The 19,418-nt window shown below is 40.5% G+C and overlaps 1 protein-coding gene across 2 annotated transcripts in view; it reads left to right on the top strand.

The window, feature by feature from the left end:
• CLEC16A (C-type lectin domain containing 16A) overlaps nucleotides 1-19,418 on the top strand; it is a 420,420-nt gene that overhangs the window by 209,559 nt on the left and 191,443 nt on the right. For both annotated transcript variants that reach the window (XM_089689496.1, XM_089689495.1), the window contains exon 5: nucleotides 3,060-3,264. In XM_089689496.1, the coding sequence (XP_089545622.1) occupies nucleotides 3,060-3,264 (205 nt within the window). The remainder of the gene's footprint in view (nucleotides 1-3,059; nucleotides 3,265-19,418) is intronic.

Below are 19,418 nucleotides of genomic sequence, written 5' to 3'. Positions count from 1 at the left end.
CTTGCCCACAGCAGGGCTAAAGAAAAAAAAAAAACTACCTGCCCGTCAGGCGATAGGAATCCAACATCCAGCCCCAGTGTCAGCATGTCCACTGCAATCCCGCTGAAAGTCGCTGAACGCCGTCATTACTAGTAGAAAAAAAAATCCCATTATCTATTAGCCATTTGTAAACGCTATAACTTTCACATAAACCAATTAATTTACACATATTGGGATTTTTTTTTAGCAAAGACATGTTGCAGAATAAATTTTGGCCTAAATTTATGACGGAATTTTATTTTTTTAATTTTTTTACTGGACGTGTTTAATAGCAAAAAGTCCAAAATATTGTTTTTTTTTCTCTTCAAAATTGTCGGTCTTTTTTTGCTTATAGCACAAAAAATAAAAACCGCACAGGCGATCAAATACCATCAAAAGAAAGCTCAATTTGAAAAACGGACGTACATTTCATTTGGGTGCAGCATTGCATGACCGTGCAATAGTCAGTTAAAGTAACGCAGTGCCGTAACACAAAAAGTGGCCTGGTCATGAAGGGGGGTAAATCCTCAGGAGGGCAAGTGGTTAAAAAAGGAAATATATATTAAGCAACTTCTCTATCATACATCTAGTGCTCTCTGTACTCCAGAGACCCCCACTACTACCACCGTTATGATCAGAGATATCCCTTTGGGAGACCTCACATGTAAGATTGCCTTCCTAGTAGCTTTTACAAATGTTAGGCGTGTTTCTGAGCTAGCTGCCCTTTCTTGTACTATACACAGACAAGATAATCTTTATTCCAATACCTTCTTTTCTACCCACACCAAGGAAATTTTCCTGCACTACTTAGATGTTGTCAGGGCTGTTAAGGTCTACTTAGCAACTACAGCTTCTCTTTACAAGACTTATTCCATTTTTGTCCTCCCTACAGACTCTCATAGTGGACATCCTGCCTCCTGCTCCACCATTGCCAGGTAGATCAGACAGCTCTTTTCCAGGGCATACACCTTTAGGGACAGAGTTCTTCCTTTCTTTATCAGAGCTCAGTCCACTAGATCTGTTGGTGTCTCTCGGACATTCCAGCACCAAGCATCTGTATCCCAGATTTGCAAATCCTCCACCTACAGTCAGGTCCATAAATATTGGGACATCAACACAATTCTAACATTTTTGGCTCTATACACCACCACAATGGATTTGAAATGAAACAAACAAGATGTGCTTTAACTGCAGACTGTCAGCTTTAATTTGAGAGTATTTACATCCAAATCAGGTGAACGGTGTAGGAATTCCAACAGTTTGCATATGTGCCTCCCACTTGTTAAGGGACCAAAAGTAATGGGACAGAATAATAAAAAAGAAGGAACTCGCCGGTGAGCTCAGCAACACCAAAAGACCCGGAAGACCATGGAAAACAACTGTGGTGGATGACCGAAGAATTCTTTCCCTGGTGAAGAAAACACCCTTCACAAGAGTTGGCCAGATCAAGAACACTCTTCAGGAGGTAGTTGTATGTGTGTCAAAGTCAACAATCAAGAGAAGACTTCACCAGAGTGAATACAGAGGGTTCACCACAAGATGTAAACCATTGGTAAGAATCAAAAACAGGAAGGCCAGATTAGAGTTTGCCAAACAACATCTAAAAAAGCCTTCACAGTTCTGGAACAACATCCTATGGACAGATGAGACCAAGATCAACTTGTACCAGAGTGATGGGGAGGGAAGAGTATAGAGAAGGAAAGGAACTGCTCATGATCCTAAGCATACCACCTCATCAGTGAAGCATGGTGGTGGTAGTGTCATGGCGTGGGCATGTATGGCTGCCAATGGAACTGGTTCTCTTGTATTTATTGATGATGTGACTGCTGACTAAAGCAGCAGGATGAATTCTGAAGTGTTTTGGGCAATATTATCTGCTCATATTCAGCCAAATGCTTCAGAACTCATTGGATGCCGCTTCATAGTGCAGATGGACAATGACCCAAAGCTTACTGCAAAAGCAACCAAAGAGTTTTTTAAGGGAAAGAAGTGGAATGCTATGCAATGGCCAAGTCAATCACCTGACCTGAATCCGATTGAGCATGCATTTCACTTGCTGAAGACAAAACTGAGGGGAAAATGCCCCAAGAACAAGCAGGAACTGAAGACAGTTGCAGTAGAGGCCTGACAGAGCATCACCAGGGATGAAACCCAGTGTCTAGTGATGTCTATGCGTTCCAGACTTCAGGCTGTAATTGACTGCAAAGGATTTGCAACCAAGTATTAAAAAGTGAAAGTTTGATTTATGATTATTATTCTGTCCCATTACTTTTGGTCCCTTAACAAGTGGGAGGCACATATGCAAACTGTTGTAATCCCTACACCGTTCACCTGATTTGGAAGTAAATACCCTCAAATTAAAGCTGACAGTCTGCAGTTAAAGCACATCTTGTTCATTTCATTTCAAATCCATTGTGGTGGTGTATAGAGCCAAAAATGTTAGAATTGTGTCCATGTCCCAATATGTATGGACCTGACTGTAGTCTTCTGTTAACACATTTTCTAGATTTTACCAGGTGGCTGTTAAGGCCTCAGCTGAAGTGAGCCTTGGCTGCAAAATGCTTCTAGCTGCGTCTGAAATGTTTTCAGGTTCTTACCCTCATTTTGCGGGTCTGTTGGCAGTTCTGCATAGTTTGCTATGTTGTTACACCCACCCCTCAATTCCTTGTTTGGGTGCAGCCCTGTGTCCTGTACTGTACGATTAGGATACAGGGAATTTTGACTTGCTTCTAAATGTCTTTTTAGGGCCATCCTCTTAACAAAAAAACTAGAGTTATGCAGAATGAGTGGGTTTATTTGAGCATGCACTAGGACCGACCCTAGTTAAAATTTTTGCCAACTCCAATCACCTGAAGGTAGCCTACATATAACCCATCATCTATGATAGCAATCTTGTGCCCTGTACTGTACTTTAAGATAAGGACTCTACAGGTAAGTAAAATTTCCAATTTTTTCAAATATGTATGCTGCCCTTAGTGAATTATAAGTTTTTGCTAAATTATTTCATTTTGTGTTCTGGAGTAATTTCTTGCCCTTTTTAGGATATGCAGGTTACCGGTGTAGAAGATGACAGCCGAGCCCTAAATATTACTATTCACAAACCAGCACCGACTCCCCACTCCAAGCCATTTCCTATTCTTCAAGCTACATTTATCTTTTCTGACCACATCCGGTGTATTATAGCTAAACAGAGACTAGCTAAAGGACGCATTCAGGCACGACGGATGAAAATGCAAAGAATATCAGGTTAGTTTATTGCATGCAAACTTTACTGATAATCTGCTTATATACTGTATATCCATAGCTTGGTTATTGAAAAAACGATGATCATGTCATACTTTATACTTTTTTTTTCTTTGTTTTTTTCCTTACTAAACTGCATTAAAGTTATATACCTTCAACAGTGGATAGAATGTAAAAGGATTAGAATTACAGATAAGTAGGGAGTTTCAGTAAACCTGATTTCACAGCAAATGGACTGTTTTTTCATTTGTTAAATTTTTTATGAATTTAGTAAAAACAGTTTGTTTGTTATTTTTCAAGTTAGCAGTTAGTACTCTCTTTACTTTAAAAACAACAAAAACGTTTATGGCTGTGTATAAAAATAGTTATGTCACGTCCTGTCACTGAGATGTTCTTTGTTTTGAAACTAAAGCTATGTCAATATCATCATATATCTTTTATTTTCAACATTTATGACAACAAGCATGGACATGATGAAAGCCTGGCGTATGTTGATAAACTTAAGGCATGCTTTTGCAATGTATTACATTCTTGAGTACTTCCTCTTTAACCCATTTACCTCCACTATACATGACAGCAGGATGGGTGGACGTCAACACCAGATGCCGCAGAAATGCATTGTTGTCTAGTCCTGGGTTGTCCTCTATCAGTGCCCCAAGAACTTTGACCGAGCAGCAAGGTACCATGAGATACATACCTTGTCTCCCCGAAAATAAGACACTGTCTTATATTTTTTTTGGCTCAAAAAAGCACACTAGGTCTTATTTTCGGGGTAGGTCTTATTTTTTTTAATGTACAGGTGTGGACAGGGGGTGCACAGGTGAGCTGCAGGCAGTTGTGGATGAGGGTTACTATAGAGAGGGCCGGCTGATGACAGATGACAGTTGTGAGCTGCAGTCAGGTGTTGCAGAGGTGAATTGACAGGTGAGTTTCAAAGAGGGTGCAGAGATGAGCCACAAACAGGGTGCAGGGGTGAGTTGCAGACAGGGGATACAGAAGTGAGCTTCCAGTTCTATCTTCCCACACAGTGCACCAAGCGCACTCACCACTCCACCTCTTCCTCAATGGCCAGTGATCACCCCTGGGGCATTGGCTTCCATGCATTAGGCTGCAGGATGAGATGCCCTGCCGCACCCCTAAACAAACTGTGCCCTCAGATATCTGTTCCTTCCCTGTCCCACAGTGAGTACAGAGGTAGGGCGGCTCTGTGGGAGCGGATGGTGCTGTTACTTACAAGAGGGATTGTCACTTGGAAACACAAAAGCCGCTCTTCTGTGTTTATAGGAGACAGTAGATATTGGTATACACAGGGCCAGTGCAAGAGGTGGTGGAACAGCTGATCACAACTAGGTCTTATTTTCAGGGTAGGTCTTTTACTTCAGCAATTCTCAAAAATAGTACTAGGTCTTATTTTTGGGGTAGGTCTTATTTTCGGGGAAACGGTAGTACACAAGCCAAAGGAATGAGCAGAGAAGAAGCATGCAGGGAAAACAGGAAGTTATGGAAAGAGATGGTCGGTATATACAGTCATGGCCGAAATTGTTGGCACCCTTGATATTTTTCCTGAAAATCATGTATTTCTCACGAAACGTATTGCATTAACACATGTTTTGCTATACACATGTTTATTCCCTTTGTGTGTATTGGGACAAAACAAAAAAAGGGAGGAAAGAAAGCAAATTCGACATAATGTCACACAAACCTCCAAAAATGGGCTGGACAAAAGTATTGGCACCCTTTCACAACTGCGGATAAATAAGAATGTTACAAGCATGTGATGCTCCTGTAAACTCACCTGGGGCAAGTAACAGGTGTGGGCAATATAGAAATCACACCTGAAAGCAGATAAAAAGGAGAGACGTTCACTTAACCTTTGCATTGTGTGTCTGTCTGTGCCACACTAAGCATGGACAACAGAAAGAGGAGACGAGAACTGTCTGAGGACCTGAGAACCAAAATTGTGGCAAAATATCAACAATCTCAAGGTTACAAGTCCATCTCCAGAGAACTAGATTTGCCTTTGTCCACAGTGCGCAACATTATCAAGAAGTTTGCAACCCATGGCACTGTAGCTAATCTCCCTGGTCGTGGACGGATGAGGAAAATTGATGAAAGATTGCAACGCAGAATAGTCCGGATGGTGGATAAGCAGCCCCAAACATGTTCCAAAGACATTCAAGCTGTCCTGCAGGCTCAGGGAGCATCAGTGTCAGCGCGAACTATCCGTCGACATTTAAATGAAATGAAACGCTATGGCAGGAGACCCAGGAGGACCCCACTGCTGACACAGAGACATAAAAAAGCAAGACTACAGTTTGCCAAAATGTACTTGAGTAAGCCAAAAGCCTTCTGGGAAAACGTCTTGTGGACAGATGAGACCAAGATAGAGCTTTTCGGTAAAGCACATCATTCTACTGTTTACCGAAAACGGAATGAGGCCTACAAAGAACAAAACACAGTACCTACGGTAAAATATGGTGGAGGTTCAATGATGTTTTGGGGTTGTTTTGCTGCCTCTGGCACTGGGTGCCTTGACTGTGTGCAAGGCATCATGAAATCTGAGGATTACCAAAGGATTTTGGGTCGCACTGTAGGGCCCAGTGTCAGAAAGCTGGGTTTGCGTCCAAGATCCTGGGTCTTCCAGCAGGACAATGACCCCAAACATACGTCAAAAAGCACTCAGAAATGGATGGCAAAGAAGCGCTGGAGAGTTCTGAAGTGGCCAGCAATGAGCCCAGATCTAAATCCCATTGAACACCTGTGGAGAGATCTTAAAATTGCTGTTGGGAAAAGGTGTCCTTCCAATAAGAGAGACCTGGAGCTGTTTGCAAAGGAAGAGTGGTCCAAAATTCCGGGTGAGAGGTGTCAGAAGCTTATTGATGGTTATAGGAAGCGACTGATTTCAGTTATGTTTTCCAAAGGGTGTGCAACCAAATATTAAGTTAAGGGTGCCAATACTTTTGTCCAGCCCATTTTTGGGGTTTTGTGTGACATTATGTCATATTTGCTTTTCTGCCTCTGTTTTATATTTGTTCCAATACATACAAAGGGAATAAACATGTGTATAGCAAAACATGTGTTAATGCAATACCTTTTTTGTGTGAAATACTTGATTTTCAGGAAAAATATCAAGGGTGCCAACAATTTCGGCCATGACTGTAGGTAGCAATCGCAACATGAAGGGAGACTTCTCAAATAAGCTTATATTGTGGATTGTCAAAAGTAGCTATCTTTTGTATTGCTCTTACAATACAGATGTTAAAAAAGGAAACTGTTATAAAATGACTTTAGTCATTTCACTCCCTGAACTGTTTTTGCATTTCTAGCATTAACTCATATTACAATGCACTTTTTAGGCCTGAATATCAGTTAAAAACCCCCAACATTATATTTCTATATATTCCAAAAGTGGAGACCCTGGAAAATAAAATGCTGGTAGTATGTAGAACTTCTGGTTCCGACACCGCATGGAGAGGCAGTGATCCTGCTGCTGTCAAAGGTACTGAGACCGATAAGCAGTGCTCTCCTTCTCCTGCTATAGATGACTGTGACCCTGATTTTTCTTGTACTAAAATTGCACCGGCTGTAGTCAATCTCCTAACTCCTAAAATTACTGAATCTGTGGATAAAGCTATTCTGCAGGGGCTAGAGCAGATCAATCATGATATTCAAATCCATTCTAACAGGCTTAACATAGTTGAGGAAAGTGTCTCAGCACTTGAAGATGAGCTGGAACAAGCAAACCTATAACACAACACATCCATCAACAACTGCTATTGTTACAAGAAGTGGAAGACCTAGAAAATTGCTGAAGGCTAAATAATCTTAGAATTATTTTTTTTCTTTTAACCCACCCACCCCCTCCCCTTCCCAATCCACCCCCCCCCCCTTATTGTCACGATCTTGTCCCTATCTGTATCCATTTTTCCATATCTTTCCTTCCGTCTAACATTGCTATAACTTCTTAGGCTACTTCCTTTGCTCTAATTAATTGTGCATACATTTCTGAGTTTTTAAATGTCCTCCAAACACTCCATATTCTTTCAAACATTCCCATCTTATCCTCTTCTAAACATCTCAGTTCTTCCATTCTGGAAAATACCTTCCACTCTCTCTATCCAATCCACCATCTTGGGAATGTCTGCTACTAACCAGAACTTTGATATTAAGCCCTTTGCGGCGCTAATTAAATGATACAGTACTTTATTCGTATATACTTCTAAATTGGGCTCGAAGTAATAGAATAGGCATTTCAGAGGATCTCCTTGGATATTTACCCCACATATTTGCTAGATATAATGAGGTATTTCCCTCCAATAATCTTGTATCCTCGGACAACTCCACCAAATGTGTCCCTTATTACACTTTTCTCCACATCCACTCCAGCACCATGGGGAGCAATCCCCTTGCTGCTTATGGGCGATACTTGATGTTATATACCTTCTTGTCAAACACTTTAAATTCATCTCTACAGTACGCATGTTTGTTACTTTATGTACAGTGGGGCAAAAAAGTATTTAGTCAGCCACCAATTGTGCAAGTTCTCCCACTTAAAAAGATGAGAGAGGCCTGTAATTGGCATCATAGGTAGACCTCAACTATGAGAGACAAAATGAGAAAAAGAAACCAGACAATCACATTGGCTGATTTGGAAAGAATTTATTTGCAAATTATGGTGGAAAATAAGTATTTGGTCAATATCAAAAGTTCATCTCAATACTTTGTTATATATCCTTTGTTGGCAGTGACAGAGGTCAAACGTTTCCTGTAAGTCTTCACAAGGTTGGCACACACTGTTGCTGGTATGTTGGCCCATTCCTCCATGCAGATCTCCTCTAGGGCAGTGATGTTTTGGGGCTGTCACTGGGCAACACGGACTTTCAACTCCCTCCAAAGGTTTTCTATGGGGTTGAGATCTGGAGACTGGCTAGGCTACTCCAGGACCTTGAAATGCTTCTTACGAAGCCACTCCTTCGTTGCCCGGGTGGTATGTTTGGGATCATTGTCATGTTGGAAGACCCAGCCACGTTTCATCTTCAATGCCCTTGCTGATGGAAGGAGGTTTGCACTCAAAATCTCACGATACATGGCCCCATTCATTCTGTCCTGTACATGGATTAGTCGTCCTGGTCCCTTTGCGGAGAAACAGCCCCAAAGCATGATGTTGCCACCCCCATGCTTCACAGTAGGTATGGTGTTTTTTGGATGCAACTCAGCATTCTCTGTCCTCCAAACACAACGAGTTGTGTTTCTACCAAACAGTTCTATTTTGTTTTCATCTGACCATATGACATTCTCCCAATCCTCTTCTGGATCATCCAAATGCTCTCTAGCAAACTTCAGACGGCCCGGACATGTACTGGCTTAGGCAAGGGGACACGTCTGGCACTGCAGGATCTGAGTCCTTGGTGGCGTAGTGTGTTACTGATGGTAGCCTTTGTTACATTGGTCCCAGCTCTCTGCAGGTCATTCACTAGGTCCCCCCGTGTGGTCCTGGGATTTTTGCTCACCGTTCTTGTGATCATTTTGACCCCACGGGGGTGAGATCTTGCGTGGAGCCCGAGATCGAGGGAGATTATCAGTGGTCTTGTATGTCTTCCATTTTCTAATTATTGCTCCCACAGTTGATTTGTTCACACCAAGCTGCTTGCCTATTGCAGGTTCAGTCTTTCCAGCCTGGTGCAGGTCTACAATTTTGTTTCTGGTGTCCTTCGACAGCTCTTTGGTCTTCACCATAGTGGAGTTTGGAGTGTGACTGTTTGAGGTTGTGGACAGGTGTCTTTTATACTGATAACAAGTTCAAACAGGTGCCATTGATACAGGTAATGAGTGCAGGACAGAGGAGCCTTTTAAAGAAGAAGGTACAGGTCTGTGAGAGCCAGAAATCTTGCTTGTTTGTAGGTGACCAAATACTTATTTTCCACCATAATTTGCAAATAAATTCTTTCCAAATCAGCCAATGTGATTGTCTGGATTTTTTTTCTCATGTTGTCTCTCATAGTTTAACTGTATGTTATTATGTTACTTTAGGTAAATATACCTTTCCTTTGCTGGGGATTGATTTTTACTCCTAATTCCTTTTGCCATTTGTCCAAGTACACAGGGGGCTCTACTTCCTCTAAATCCATAAGGATCCTATATATCCTTGAGGTGATATGTTTTGGGCTTACATCAGCATTCATTATTTTTCAAATGGATTCATTTCTTCTCCCTCCCTCAGTGGTTGTGGTAAATTTGCAACAAAATGTTATAGCTGATTATACCTCCATTCATCAAATCTAACAAACAAATCCTTATTTTCTTTTAAGTTCTGAAACGTGCCTAATCTCCTCCCTTTTATAATATCTTTCAACCGTGCATTTTTATCTTTTATCAATCTCCCACTTATTTTGACATTTCCCGGAGCAAAAAAATCTGTCCCAACTAAAGGTATCAATAACGAGTTAAATTTCCATTTTTCCTTATTGTGTAGTCTATCTCATGCTTCCAGTACTATCCAAGTCAATTTACTCGTTTCTGCATCTAGGGTACGAGACCCGTGAGGTATCCAAATAATTTTATCTAAATGTGCTTTACTTAATTCCCCTTCTATTCTTACCCAACATTTCCATTGTGAGTTAAAAAACCAATCTATCACCTGTGACAAAATTACAGCTGTATAATAATTTTTTATATTTGATATCCCCAGACCTCCATTTGCTTTTGCTCTACATAACACTTTGAAACTTATCCTAGGCCTCCTATTTGCCCATATAAACTTAGTAATCATCTTTCTGATTATTACAAAAAAAGCTCCAGGTAATGATATCAGAAGCATCTGAAATTTATACAGAATCTTTGGAAGTATCACCATCTTAACTAAATTAATTCTTCCAATCCAAGAGGCCCCTCCTTTTACTAGTCTCTTCAACTCGTCTTTTATTTTGTTTATCAGGGGAACATAATTCGTTTGATATAAACGTTTTACTGATGTTGTTAATTTTATTCCAAGGTATCCTATTTCATTTTTCCTCCAGGAAAAAGGGAATGCTCCTTGCAGCCTTTTCTTTTCTTTTCTATGTCTATGAGATTGATGTTTAGGATTTCCGATTTAACCGGATTTATCTTCAAATTTGATACCCCTCTGTATTGTTTTAGTTCTTTCATTAAGTTGGGCAATGTTATCCTGGGGTTTGCCACATAAAACAGCATATCATCTGCATATGCAGCTACTTTGTGTTCCCTGTCTCCTATTTTTATCCCTCTTATATCCTTACTTCTCCTTACCCTCTCCAACAATGGTTCTAATGACAACACAAACAGCATGGGGGATAGGGGACAACCCTGCCTAGTTCCATTATCCATCGCAAAAAACTGGGAGTAGGTTCCATTTACTTTTACCGCCGCTGATGGGTTCTTATATAATCCTTTTTTTTTTTTTTATAAATATTTATTAATTTTCCAACAATTCATATTACAATCCTTTTCCCCACTTAAAGGGACAAAAAAAAACAAACAAACAGAACAATGCAATCTTACAAATAGTTATCTCCCTAAAATAACTCCATACCCCTCCCCATCTACCCTCCCCTCCCCCCTTCCCACCCCATTACTCTGCGTTTTCTCCCTTCCCCCCTATAGAGAGTGCTCATAACGTGTCTAGTAGAGTTTTATATCTTCATTTATTTCACCTTTCCTTTAAATTTCTCCCATTTTTCCCATTTTGCATGAAATATCCCCATCTTATCTACATGCATATAATAAAGTTTCTCCATCTCACAAATCTGATTCACTCTGACCACCCAATCCTCTTCCGTCAGCACCTCTCTTTTTCTCCAATACCTGGGAATCAGACTCTTTGCGGCACTTAGTAAATACCATATACCCAAATTCTTATATGTTTTCACTGGTACCTCTGTATTATGGCAAAGACAAACCCCTGGGTCTAATCTAATATTAACTTCAGTAATCTTCCCCACTACATTAACTATTTTCTTCCAAAATATTTGTATTTTGGAACACCCCCACCATATATGATACCACGTGCCTATCTCTCCACACCCTCTTCAACACAATGGTGAAATCTCTCCATTCATCTTATTTTGAACTTTCGGTGTAATGTGCCATCTTATCAAACACTTATAATTTACTTCAACCTCTCACATACTAATATTTTCATAGGTTAATCTATATATTTTTTTCCTGCATCTCTTCATCTATTTCCATCTCCAAATATCTTTCCAATTTCTCTATATACCTCGGTTTAGTGCTATTATCTATATCAGTGAGAATTCTATATATTTTTGCAGTTCCATGTTTCCCATCCCCCCTTTCATCTAACAATCTTTCAAATGGATTCCAATCCTTCCTATTTCTAAAAGGTCTTGGAAGTCCTTCTACAAAGCGCTTCAATTGGTGATATCGCCATTCATCCATCCTGTTGAAAATCTCCACTTTTTTCTTTACCAACTCCTTTAGTGGTCCCAATTCCTCCACCACCATTATGTCTCTTAATCTTGCATCCTCTTTTATAATCCATTTCCCTGTGATATCCTCCCTACCTGGTGCAAAAAAACTGTGTTCCTTAATGGCATCAATAGTGAATTAAAAACCCACCCCTTCTGTCTGTACATTATATCCCAAGCTTTCAAAACATTTAAAGTGTACAAACTTGTGTCATTATCCAAACCCCTATATTGTGTGGGCACCCATATAATCCTACTTAAATTCGTCCCACTCAACGTATTTTCTATTTTGACCCAGCTTTTCTCTGGATTGTGCGTCCAATCAAAAATTCTCGCCATTATCACAGATTTATAATACCTCTTAAAATCTGGTACTCCCAATCCTCCCCTCTCTTTATTTCTACTCAGTGTTTCGTAACAGATTCTAGGTTTTTTATTCTTCCAAATATATCTTGTTATCATTTTTTTTAAGTTCTTTAAAATATATCTCCTGGCAATTTGATTGGGACCATTTGAAATTTATATAATACTTTGGGCACAATTATCATTTTTATCAGATTTATGCGACCTATCCAAGCCGGGTTTCCACCCCCCAATCTCCTCAATTCGTGTTTAATCTCATTTAGGAGTGAAATGTAATATGATTTATACAAGTTCTTATACGAAACCAAAAGTTTTACCCCTAGATATTTTAATTCTCTCTCTCTCCATATGAAGGGGAATTCTGCTTGTATCTTTTCTCTTTCCTTGTTTGTAAGATTTATATTTAGGATCTCAGTTTTTGTCGGGTTAATTTTCAAGTTTGATAACTCCCCATATTCCTTCAATAACCTCATTAGATTTGGGAGTGTTATCCTAGGATTTCCCATGTAGAACATTAAATCGTCCGCATAGGCCGCTACTTTATGTTCTCTACCTCCAATACATATTCCCTTTATGTCTATGCTCTTCCTTATTGTAGACAGCAAAGGCTCCAAAGACAGAACATACAACAAAGGTGACAATGGACATCCCTGTCTTGTTCCATTTGTCATTCCAAAAAACTCTGACCGTTCTCCGTTAACCATAATAGCTGCTGATGGTTCTCTATATAATTTTTCTATCCACTCTCTCATTTTAACTCCCACCCCCAGCGCTTCTAAGGTGTTCATCATAAATCCCCAACTCACTCTATCAAATGCTTTTTCAGCATCCACTGACAACATTACCACTGGGGTTTTCTCTTTTCTGCTTTTCTGTATGAGCAATAATGATCTCACCCAGTTGTCTCTGCCTTCTCTCCCTTGAACAAACCCCACCTGATCCTCATGTATCCAATCGGGCATCAAATCCTTCAACCTATTCGCCAATACCTTTGCGTACAATTTAGTGTCCACGTTCAATAGTGAAATTGGTCTATAACTTGAGCACAAGGTGGCATCCTTATCATCCTTATGTATTAAAACTACATTAGCCTGCAGAGATTCTCGCCTCATTTCCATCTCACCCCCCAAGGCATTCATATATGTCTTTAGTTTGGGTATTAACACTTCTCTGGATTTTTTGTAATACCTCTCCGCCTACCCATCTGGCCCTGGACTTTTCCCTTCCATGGTACTTCTCAATGCTATTTCTATTTTTTCTTGTGTGATCTCTGATTCTAGGGATTCTAATTGCTCTTTACTCAATTTTGGCAAAGCTGCATTCTCTAAGTATATCCTTCTTTTTTTTTTTTCACTATTTACTAATTCATCCTTATTTACAATGTCTTGTGGGGCAATATTATACAGCTTATTATACTATTCCTTAAATATTTCCATGATTTCTTTCGTCGAATAAACCAACTCACCTTTAAAATTCCTTATTTTTTCTATATAATTCCTATTTTTCTTCTTCCTTAAGGCTCTCCTTAAATACTTTCCCGGCCTATCGCCCCATCTATATCTTTCACTTATTACTTTATTAAAGACTCTCCTTTTTTCTCCCTCCATCAAGGTCTCAAGCTCTTCTTTCTTTTTTTTATCTTCTGCTCTATCTCTTTAGATGTTTTACTTTTATGTATCTGTTCAAGATCAAATATTTCCTTTAAGAGTCCACTCATTTTTTCCATTCTTTCTTTTTTCTTTTTTGCCCCCATTGCAATTAATAATCCTCTGATGTAAGCCTTATGAGCCTCCCACACTGTAGCCACCGGCACTTCTCCTGTATCATTCTCCTCAAAAAATCGTATTAATCTCCACCTCGATCCTTTGATCAATTTCAGGATCCAGGAGAAGTGCCTCATTCATCCTCCATAATAAACCTCCCTTCGTCTCCCTTCCCCATCTTGTTTTCAATATGACAGGGGCATGATTTGATAAGGTAATTGCTTCGATTTTTACTTCCACCACAGACTCTATAAATCGATGTTCTATTAAAAAATAGTCCAATCTAGAGTATATCTCATGTGCATGTGGGAAGAAAGTATAATCCCTGTCTTTCATGTGCCTAATTCTCCATATATCCACCATTTGGCACTCTTGTATCAACTTTTTTAATAATCTCAGAGACCTACTCTCTTCCCTCAGCACAGTAGAGGTTGTATCCATCCGTGGGTCCATACATACATTAAAATCTCCTGCCACTATCAAACGACCTTTCTTAAAATCTATACATTTTTTCAATACTCCCTTCAGAAATATCCCCGCTTCTTATTTGGACAATATATATTAGCTAATGTACACTCAATTTTATTGAAGTTTACCCTTCAGAAACAAAAATCTTCCCTCCGGATCCGTTACTCTATTCTCCATCTCAAACCTTATATTTTTGCAAACCCTATAGGTACTCCTTTTGCTCTTTTAATTGGAGTGTCTGCATAGTACCATAGCGGATAATGCCCAGTGTTTAACCTGATGTTTGACTCAATTTCTAAATGTGTCTCCTGTAGAAAAACCACTGAGGACAATCTATGTTGCAGTTCTCTAAACAACCTGAATCTCTTCCCCGGACAATGCAACCCCTTTACATTATAAGTTACAAACTGTACTTCTTCCATAGTTCTCTTCTCCTACCACCCTCTCTCCCCTCTCGCACCTCTCTCCTACCTTCTCTCCACCCGCAGAGTATTAGCCCCCTTACCCCCCCCCCCATCCCACCCCTCCTCCCCCAACCTTTTTTAGGCTTAGAATTTGCCTACTAATCATTTGTGGACTAAAACCCACTTTTGATTTAATACCTTGGGGTTGAGCTCTGTCCAAAACGACTCCTCTTTACCCACCTACCCCCTCCCTCTATGCGTCTAGTTCAATAACGTTTCTAAAAGCCCCTGGTGGCAAAAACTGTGTTCATAAAAAGCAACCGTAAAGAAAACAGCGTCGAGAAAAACAAGAGGACGAAGAGGGGTGAGGGAGGAGAAAGAGAGAGAAGAAAAAAAAAATGGACACCTCACCTCTCGCCTCCCCTCACCCCCTACTCTCTCCCCCCCACCAACTGCCATTCCTCTCTCCCCATGTCCCTTATATCTCCCTTCTCCTCATCCCACCCTGGAATCTTTATTCTTTGTATTTCAAGTCTATCACAAAAATCCCTTAAATCCTCAGGAAATCTCAGCATGGCCGTGAGTCCATTTTTCCATCCAATTAAGCTCGCCTGAGCTCCCCATCTGTTTTCTCATCTGTTCTGTCAGGGGTTTTAAAGTTCTCTTTCTCCATAATGTCTCTGGTGCTAAATCCGCAAAAATCTGAACATTTATTTCTTCATATTTAATACTTGTTCTTCCCTTTATTTTCTTCCATATCTCTTCTTTATTGCTCAGCCTATGGAATTGAACGATTAAATCTCTCGGTCTTCCTCCGACATTTCTTTGCTGGACTTTTCCTACTCTAAATACCCTGTCCAGTTTATATATTTCTGACATAGGTCTGTCCATTATGGAATTTAGAATTTTACTCATTAACCCTTTCAAGTCCTCCCCTGTGAACTCTCTGGGATTCCTCGTAACCTGAGATTTTTCCTTCTATCCCTATTTTCTTGAGCCTCTATTTTATAAAGCAGTTTTTTTTGGTCTGTTTTGATTTCCAATGTCCGTTTCTTAAGATCTAAGATATCCTGGGCATGATTTTTAAGTTTCCCTCTGCTTCTTCCACTCTGCATAATAATTGCCCAAGATCATTCCTTATTGCTTTTATTTCATGCTTTATTGAGTTTTCCAAGCTTTTAAACATTTCTCCCATTTCTTTCTTATTCGGCACTTGTAGTTCCCTTTCCAGTTCTCTCTCTTCCATATTTCCTGACATATGTTGACTAATATTGTTGATTCCTAGGGATAGTCTAGGACTTTTTTCCAAGCTAGCCTCCCATTCGCTCTTTTCACTTGTTCCCAGGGGTCTTTCTGGGGTCATGTTTCCCTGAGACGTATACTTTTTAATTAAGCCAGTCTGGGCTCCCTTGGCCCCACTTCCTTTTACACTTTTATTCTTCATATCTTCTGGTCCCTTTTCAAAACACCGTTGAAGATCTCCGCTATTCAACTGGGGACTCAGGTTTTCCCTACTTATTAAATGTCCACTTGAATTTTAATTTACATTTCTAGGGTCCTATAGTTTAATTTAATCTTCTTCTTTTCTGTTTTGATCTTCCTAAAAGCCCCCCTTGGAACCCCCCTTCTCCACTTCACACGCTGCTCCTTAATATCAAGCCCAGCATTATACTGTTTTTCAGAGCTGCTCTCACTCACCCTCCTCTCTCCGTAGTTTTCCTGTCATACTCTCCAGCTGCTGTCATCCATCTCTCCAGATCTTTTCCTCTTCCTCTGGGGGGATTCCTCTGTATATCTCAGTCCTTTTACTAGGGCTTCAGGCAGGGCATCAATTTATGCTTTGTTCAGGGTATCCAGGGCACAGACCAGGGAGAAGCCGGAGAACAGACCGCATACCTGCCTGTCCTCCGGACGCCGGCCGTCTTCTCTTCCTCCCAGTACTCCCTTGCAGTTACCACATGGTCCGCCTTGTCTCTCCATCTCCCCAGCAACCCGGCTTTTCCTCTGGAATCTCCTCCACCCGACCCGAGGAGAGACGCCAGAGGTCGGGATTCGAGGTCTCAGAGCGCAGCTACATTGTGCTCTCCGACGCCGCCGCCATGTACAGGCCCCTCCCCCCCTTATATAATCCTTTTATCCAATTCAACATTCTGGTTCCCATTCCCAGTTTTTCCAATACATCAAACATGAACCCCCCAATTGACCCCGTCGAATGCCTTTTCTGCATCAATCGACAATAGAATCATGGATGTTTTTTCTTTTTTAGCTTTTCGAACCAACATCAAAGATCTCAAACCATTGTCCCTCCCTTCTCTTCTGGGTATAAACCCCACCTGGTCCAAATGCACCCAATCGGACATCAGGTCCTTCAACCTTGTTGCCAATACTTTTGCATACAGTTTAGTATCTACATTTAACAGTGAGATCGGTCTGTAACTTGCACATTGGGAGCTATCCTTCCCCCTCCTTCAAAATGAGGGTAATATATGCCTTGAGGGATTCTTCCCTCATTTATAATCCCTCTCCTATCACATTCATGTATTTACATATTTTGGGAACTAATATCTCTTTACATTTTTTCAGGTATCTTACTGTGTACCCATCTGGCCTAGGACTTTTACCTACTTTCGTACTTTTTAAAGCAGCGTTAATTTCCTTTCGGGTAATTGGGCTTTCAAGATTTTGTACTTTTTCCTTTGCCACTCGTGTAAGGTCCACCTCACTTAGGTATTCCTGTCTTCTTTTTCTCTCTTCCTCCTCACTTCCACAGTCTTTACCCCGTCTTACATTATATAGTTCGCTATAATAATTATGAAACCTCCTAGCTATATCTGATGTTTTATACACAATCTCTCCCTTCCCCTCACTAATTTTTTCAATAAAATTCCTCACTTGTTTATTCCTGAGTCTTCTCATGAAGTATTTTCCCGGTTTATTTCCCCATTGGTATCTTTCTTTTGCCATTCTACTAAATATCCTCCTAGAATCCTGTTCCATCAGTTCCTTAAACTCATCTCTTTTTTGTATTTTCCTCTGATATGTATCCATACCCTTTTTTTCCCTCTTTCCTTCTTTTTCTCTATACCTATAGCAATCGGTAATCCTTTAATATAAGCTTTATGCGACTCCCACACTGTCGCCTCGGACATTCCCTCTGTCTCATTTATCTCAAAGAAATGTTCAATTTCCTTTTTTATTCTCTTCTGAACTTCAGGGTCCTTTAAAAGTGAATCATTCAATTTCCAAGAAAAAGTTTTTTCCTCACCCCTCCCTATTTGGAGCCTCATTGTGACTGGGGCGTGATCTGACAATGACGTTACTTCTATCTTTGATCCCTTCACTATCTCCAGTTGTCTATGCTCTACCACAATATAGTCCAACCTTAAATATGAACCGTGGGCTTGGGAGAAGAAGGTATAATCTCTTTCTCTAGGATGGTTTATCCTCCATACATCCACCAACTGGTATCTATACAATAACCTCTTCAATGATTTGAGACTCCTCTCTCCTTCCCTCCTCCCCCCGGATGACACATCCCATCTAGGATCCAAAGGCAGATTAAAATCCCCCCCCCCACTACCAGGCTCCCCTTTTTAAACTCTGTAAGTTTCCTTATGGTCCCTTCCATGAATCCCGCTGAGTTTTTATTTGAGCAATATATGTTAGCCAGTGTATATTCTTTTCCTTGTAACTTTCCCCTGATAAAAATCGACCTTCCAAATCTTCCAGTCTCTCCTCTAGTTGTAAGTCAATTTTTGCTGAAAGACCAATTGCTACCCCTTTTGTTCCCTTTACAGGGGAATCCGCATATATCCAAGTTTAATAATACTTTGAGTATAACCTCACATTAGTGTTTCTAGATAGATGGGTCTCTTGGAGAAAGACAATATCTATCGAATATTGTTGTACTTCCCTAAGTATCTTGTGTATTTTTCTAGGTGAGTTTAACCCTTTCACATTATAGGTCATAAACGTAGTCTCAATCATATTCCCTAATGTTGTTTTGATCTATTCCCTTCCACTCAGATACAGATATCTTCTACCAAACCCCTTACTTACCCCTTCCCCTCCCCCACTCTCCCCCCACCCCCCCATCTCCTCCCCCCTTCCCCTCCCCCCTTCCCTCCTTCCACCCTAGCAATGACAAATAATCTTATGCTGGGCCTACCGTAATTGCCGGCCTGCTCTGTCCCTCATCTACCCCTTTGATCTTCCGTCTAAGGGGATATAAAACCCATGAGGAACTCTGAAGTTCTGATGCCACTCAATGGGGCCGCTTGGACAGAGGGAAGGAGAGAAACCAAAAAAAAAGAGGGGGAGAGGATGAACCCCCCTTCCCCTCCTTTCTGTCCCATGGCCCCAACCCTGCTCTCAACTTCTAAGATCTACCTCCTATCTAATTGTTGCCCTCTACCTGGTACCCGGGTATTCCTCCCTCTAGCCCCATCAAACCATCCCTCTATATTCACTTTCTGTAAATCTAGTTTTCCACAAAAGTCATCATAATCTTCTGGGAATCTCAGTCTTGCCAATATTCCATCTTTCCACCCCACTAAACAAGAAGGAAATCCCCAATTATATCTGACTTTTTTCTCTCTCATGTGGTTTAGGAGTGGTTTAAGGGCGCTCCTTCTCGCCAATGTCTCTGGGGAAATATCTGCAAAAATTTGAATGATATAGTCTTCAAACTCCAGGAAATTCCCACAATCTTTTCC

The sequence above is a fragment of the Staurois parvus genome, unplaced genomic scaffold, assembly GCF_062004578.1.
Source record: "Staurois parvus isolate SC_StPar_1 unplaced genomic scaffold, SC_StPar_1.0 ptg000477l, whole genome shotgun sequence".
NCBI lineage: Eukaryota > Metazoa > Chordata > Amphibia > Anura > Ranidae > Staurois > Staurois parvus.
The sequence above is the reverse complement of the archived record's forward strand: the minus strand, read 5'-3'. Positions and strand labels throughout refer to the sequence as shown.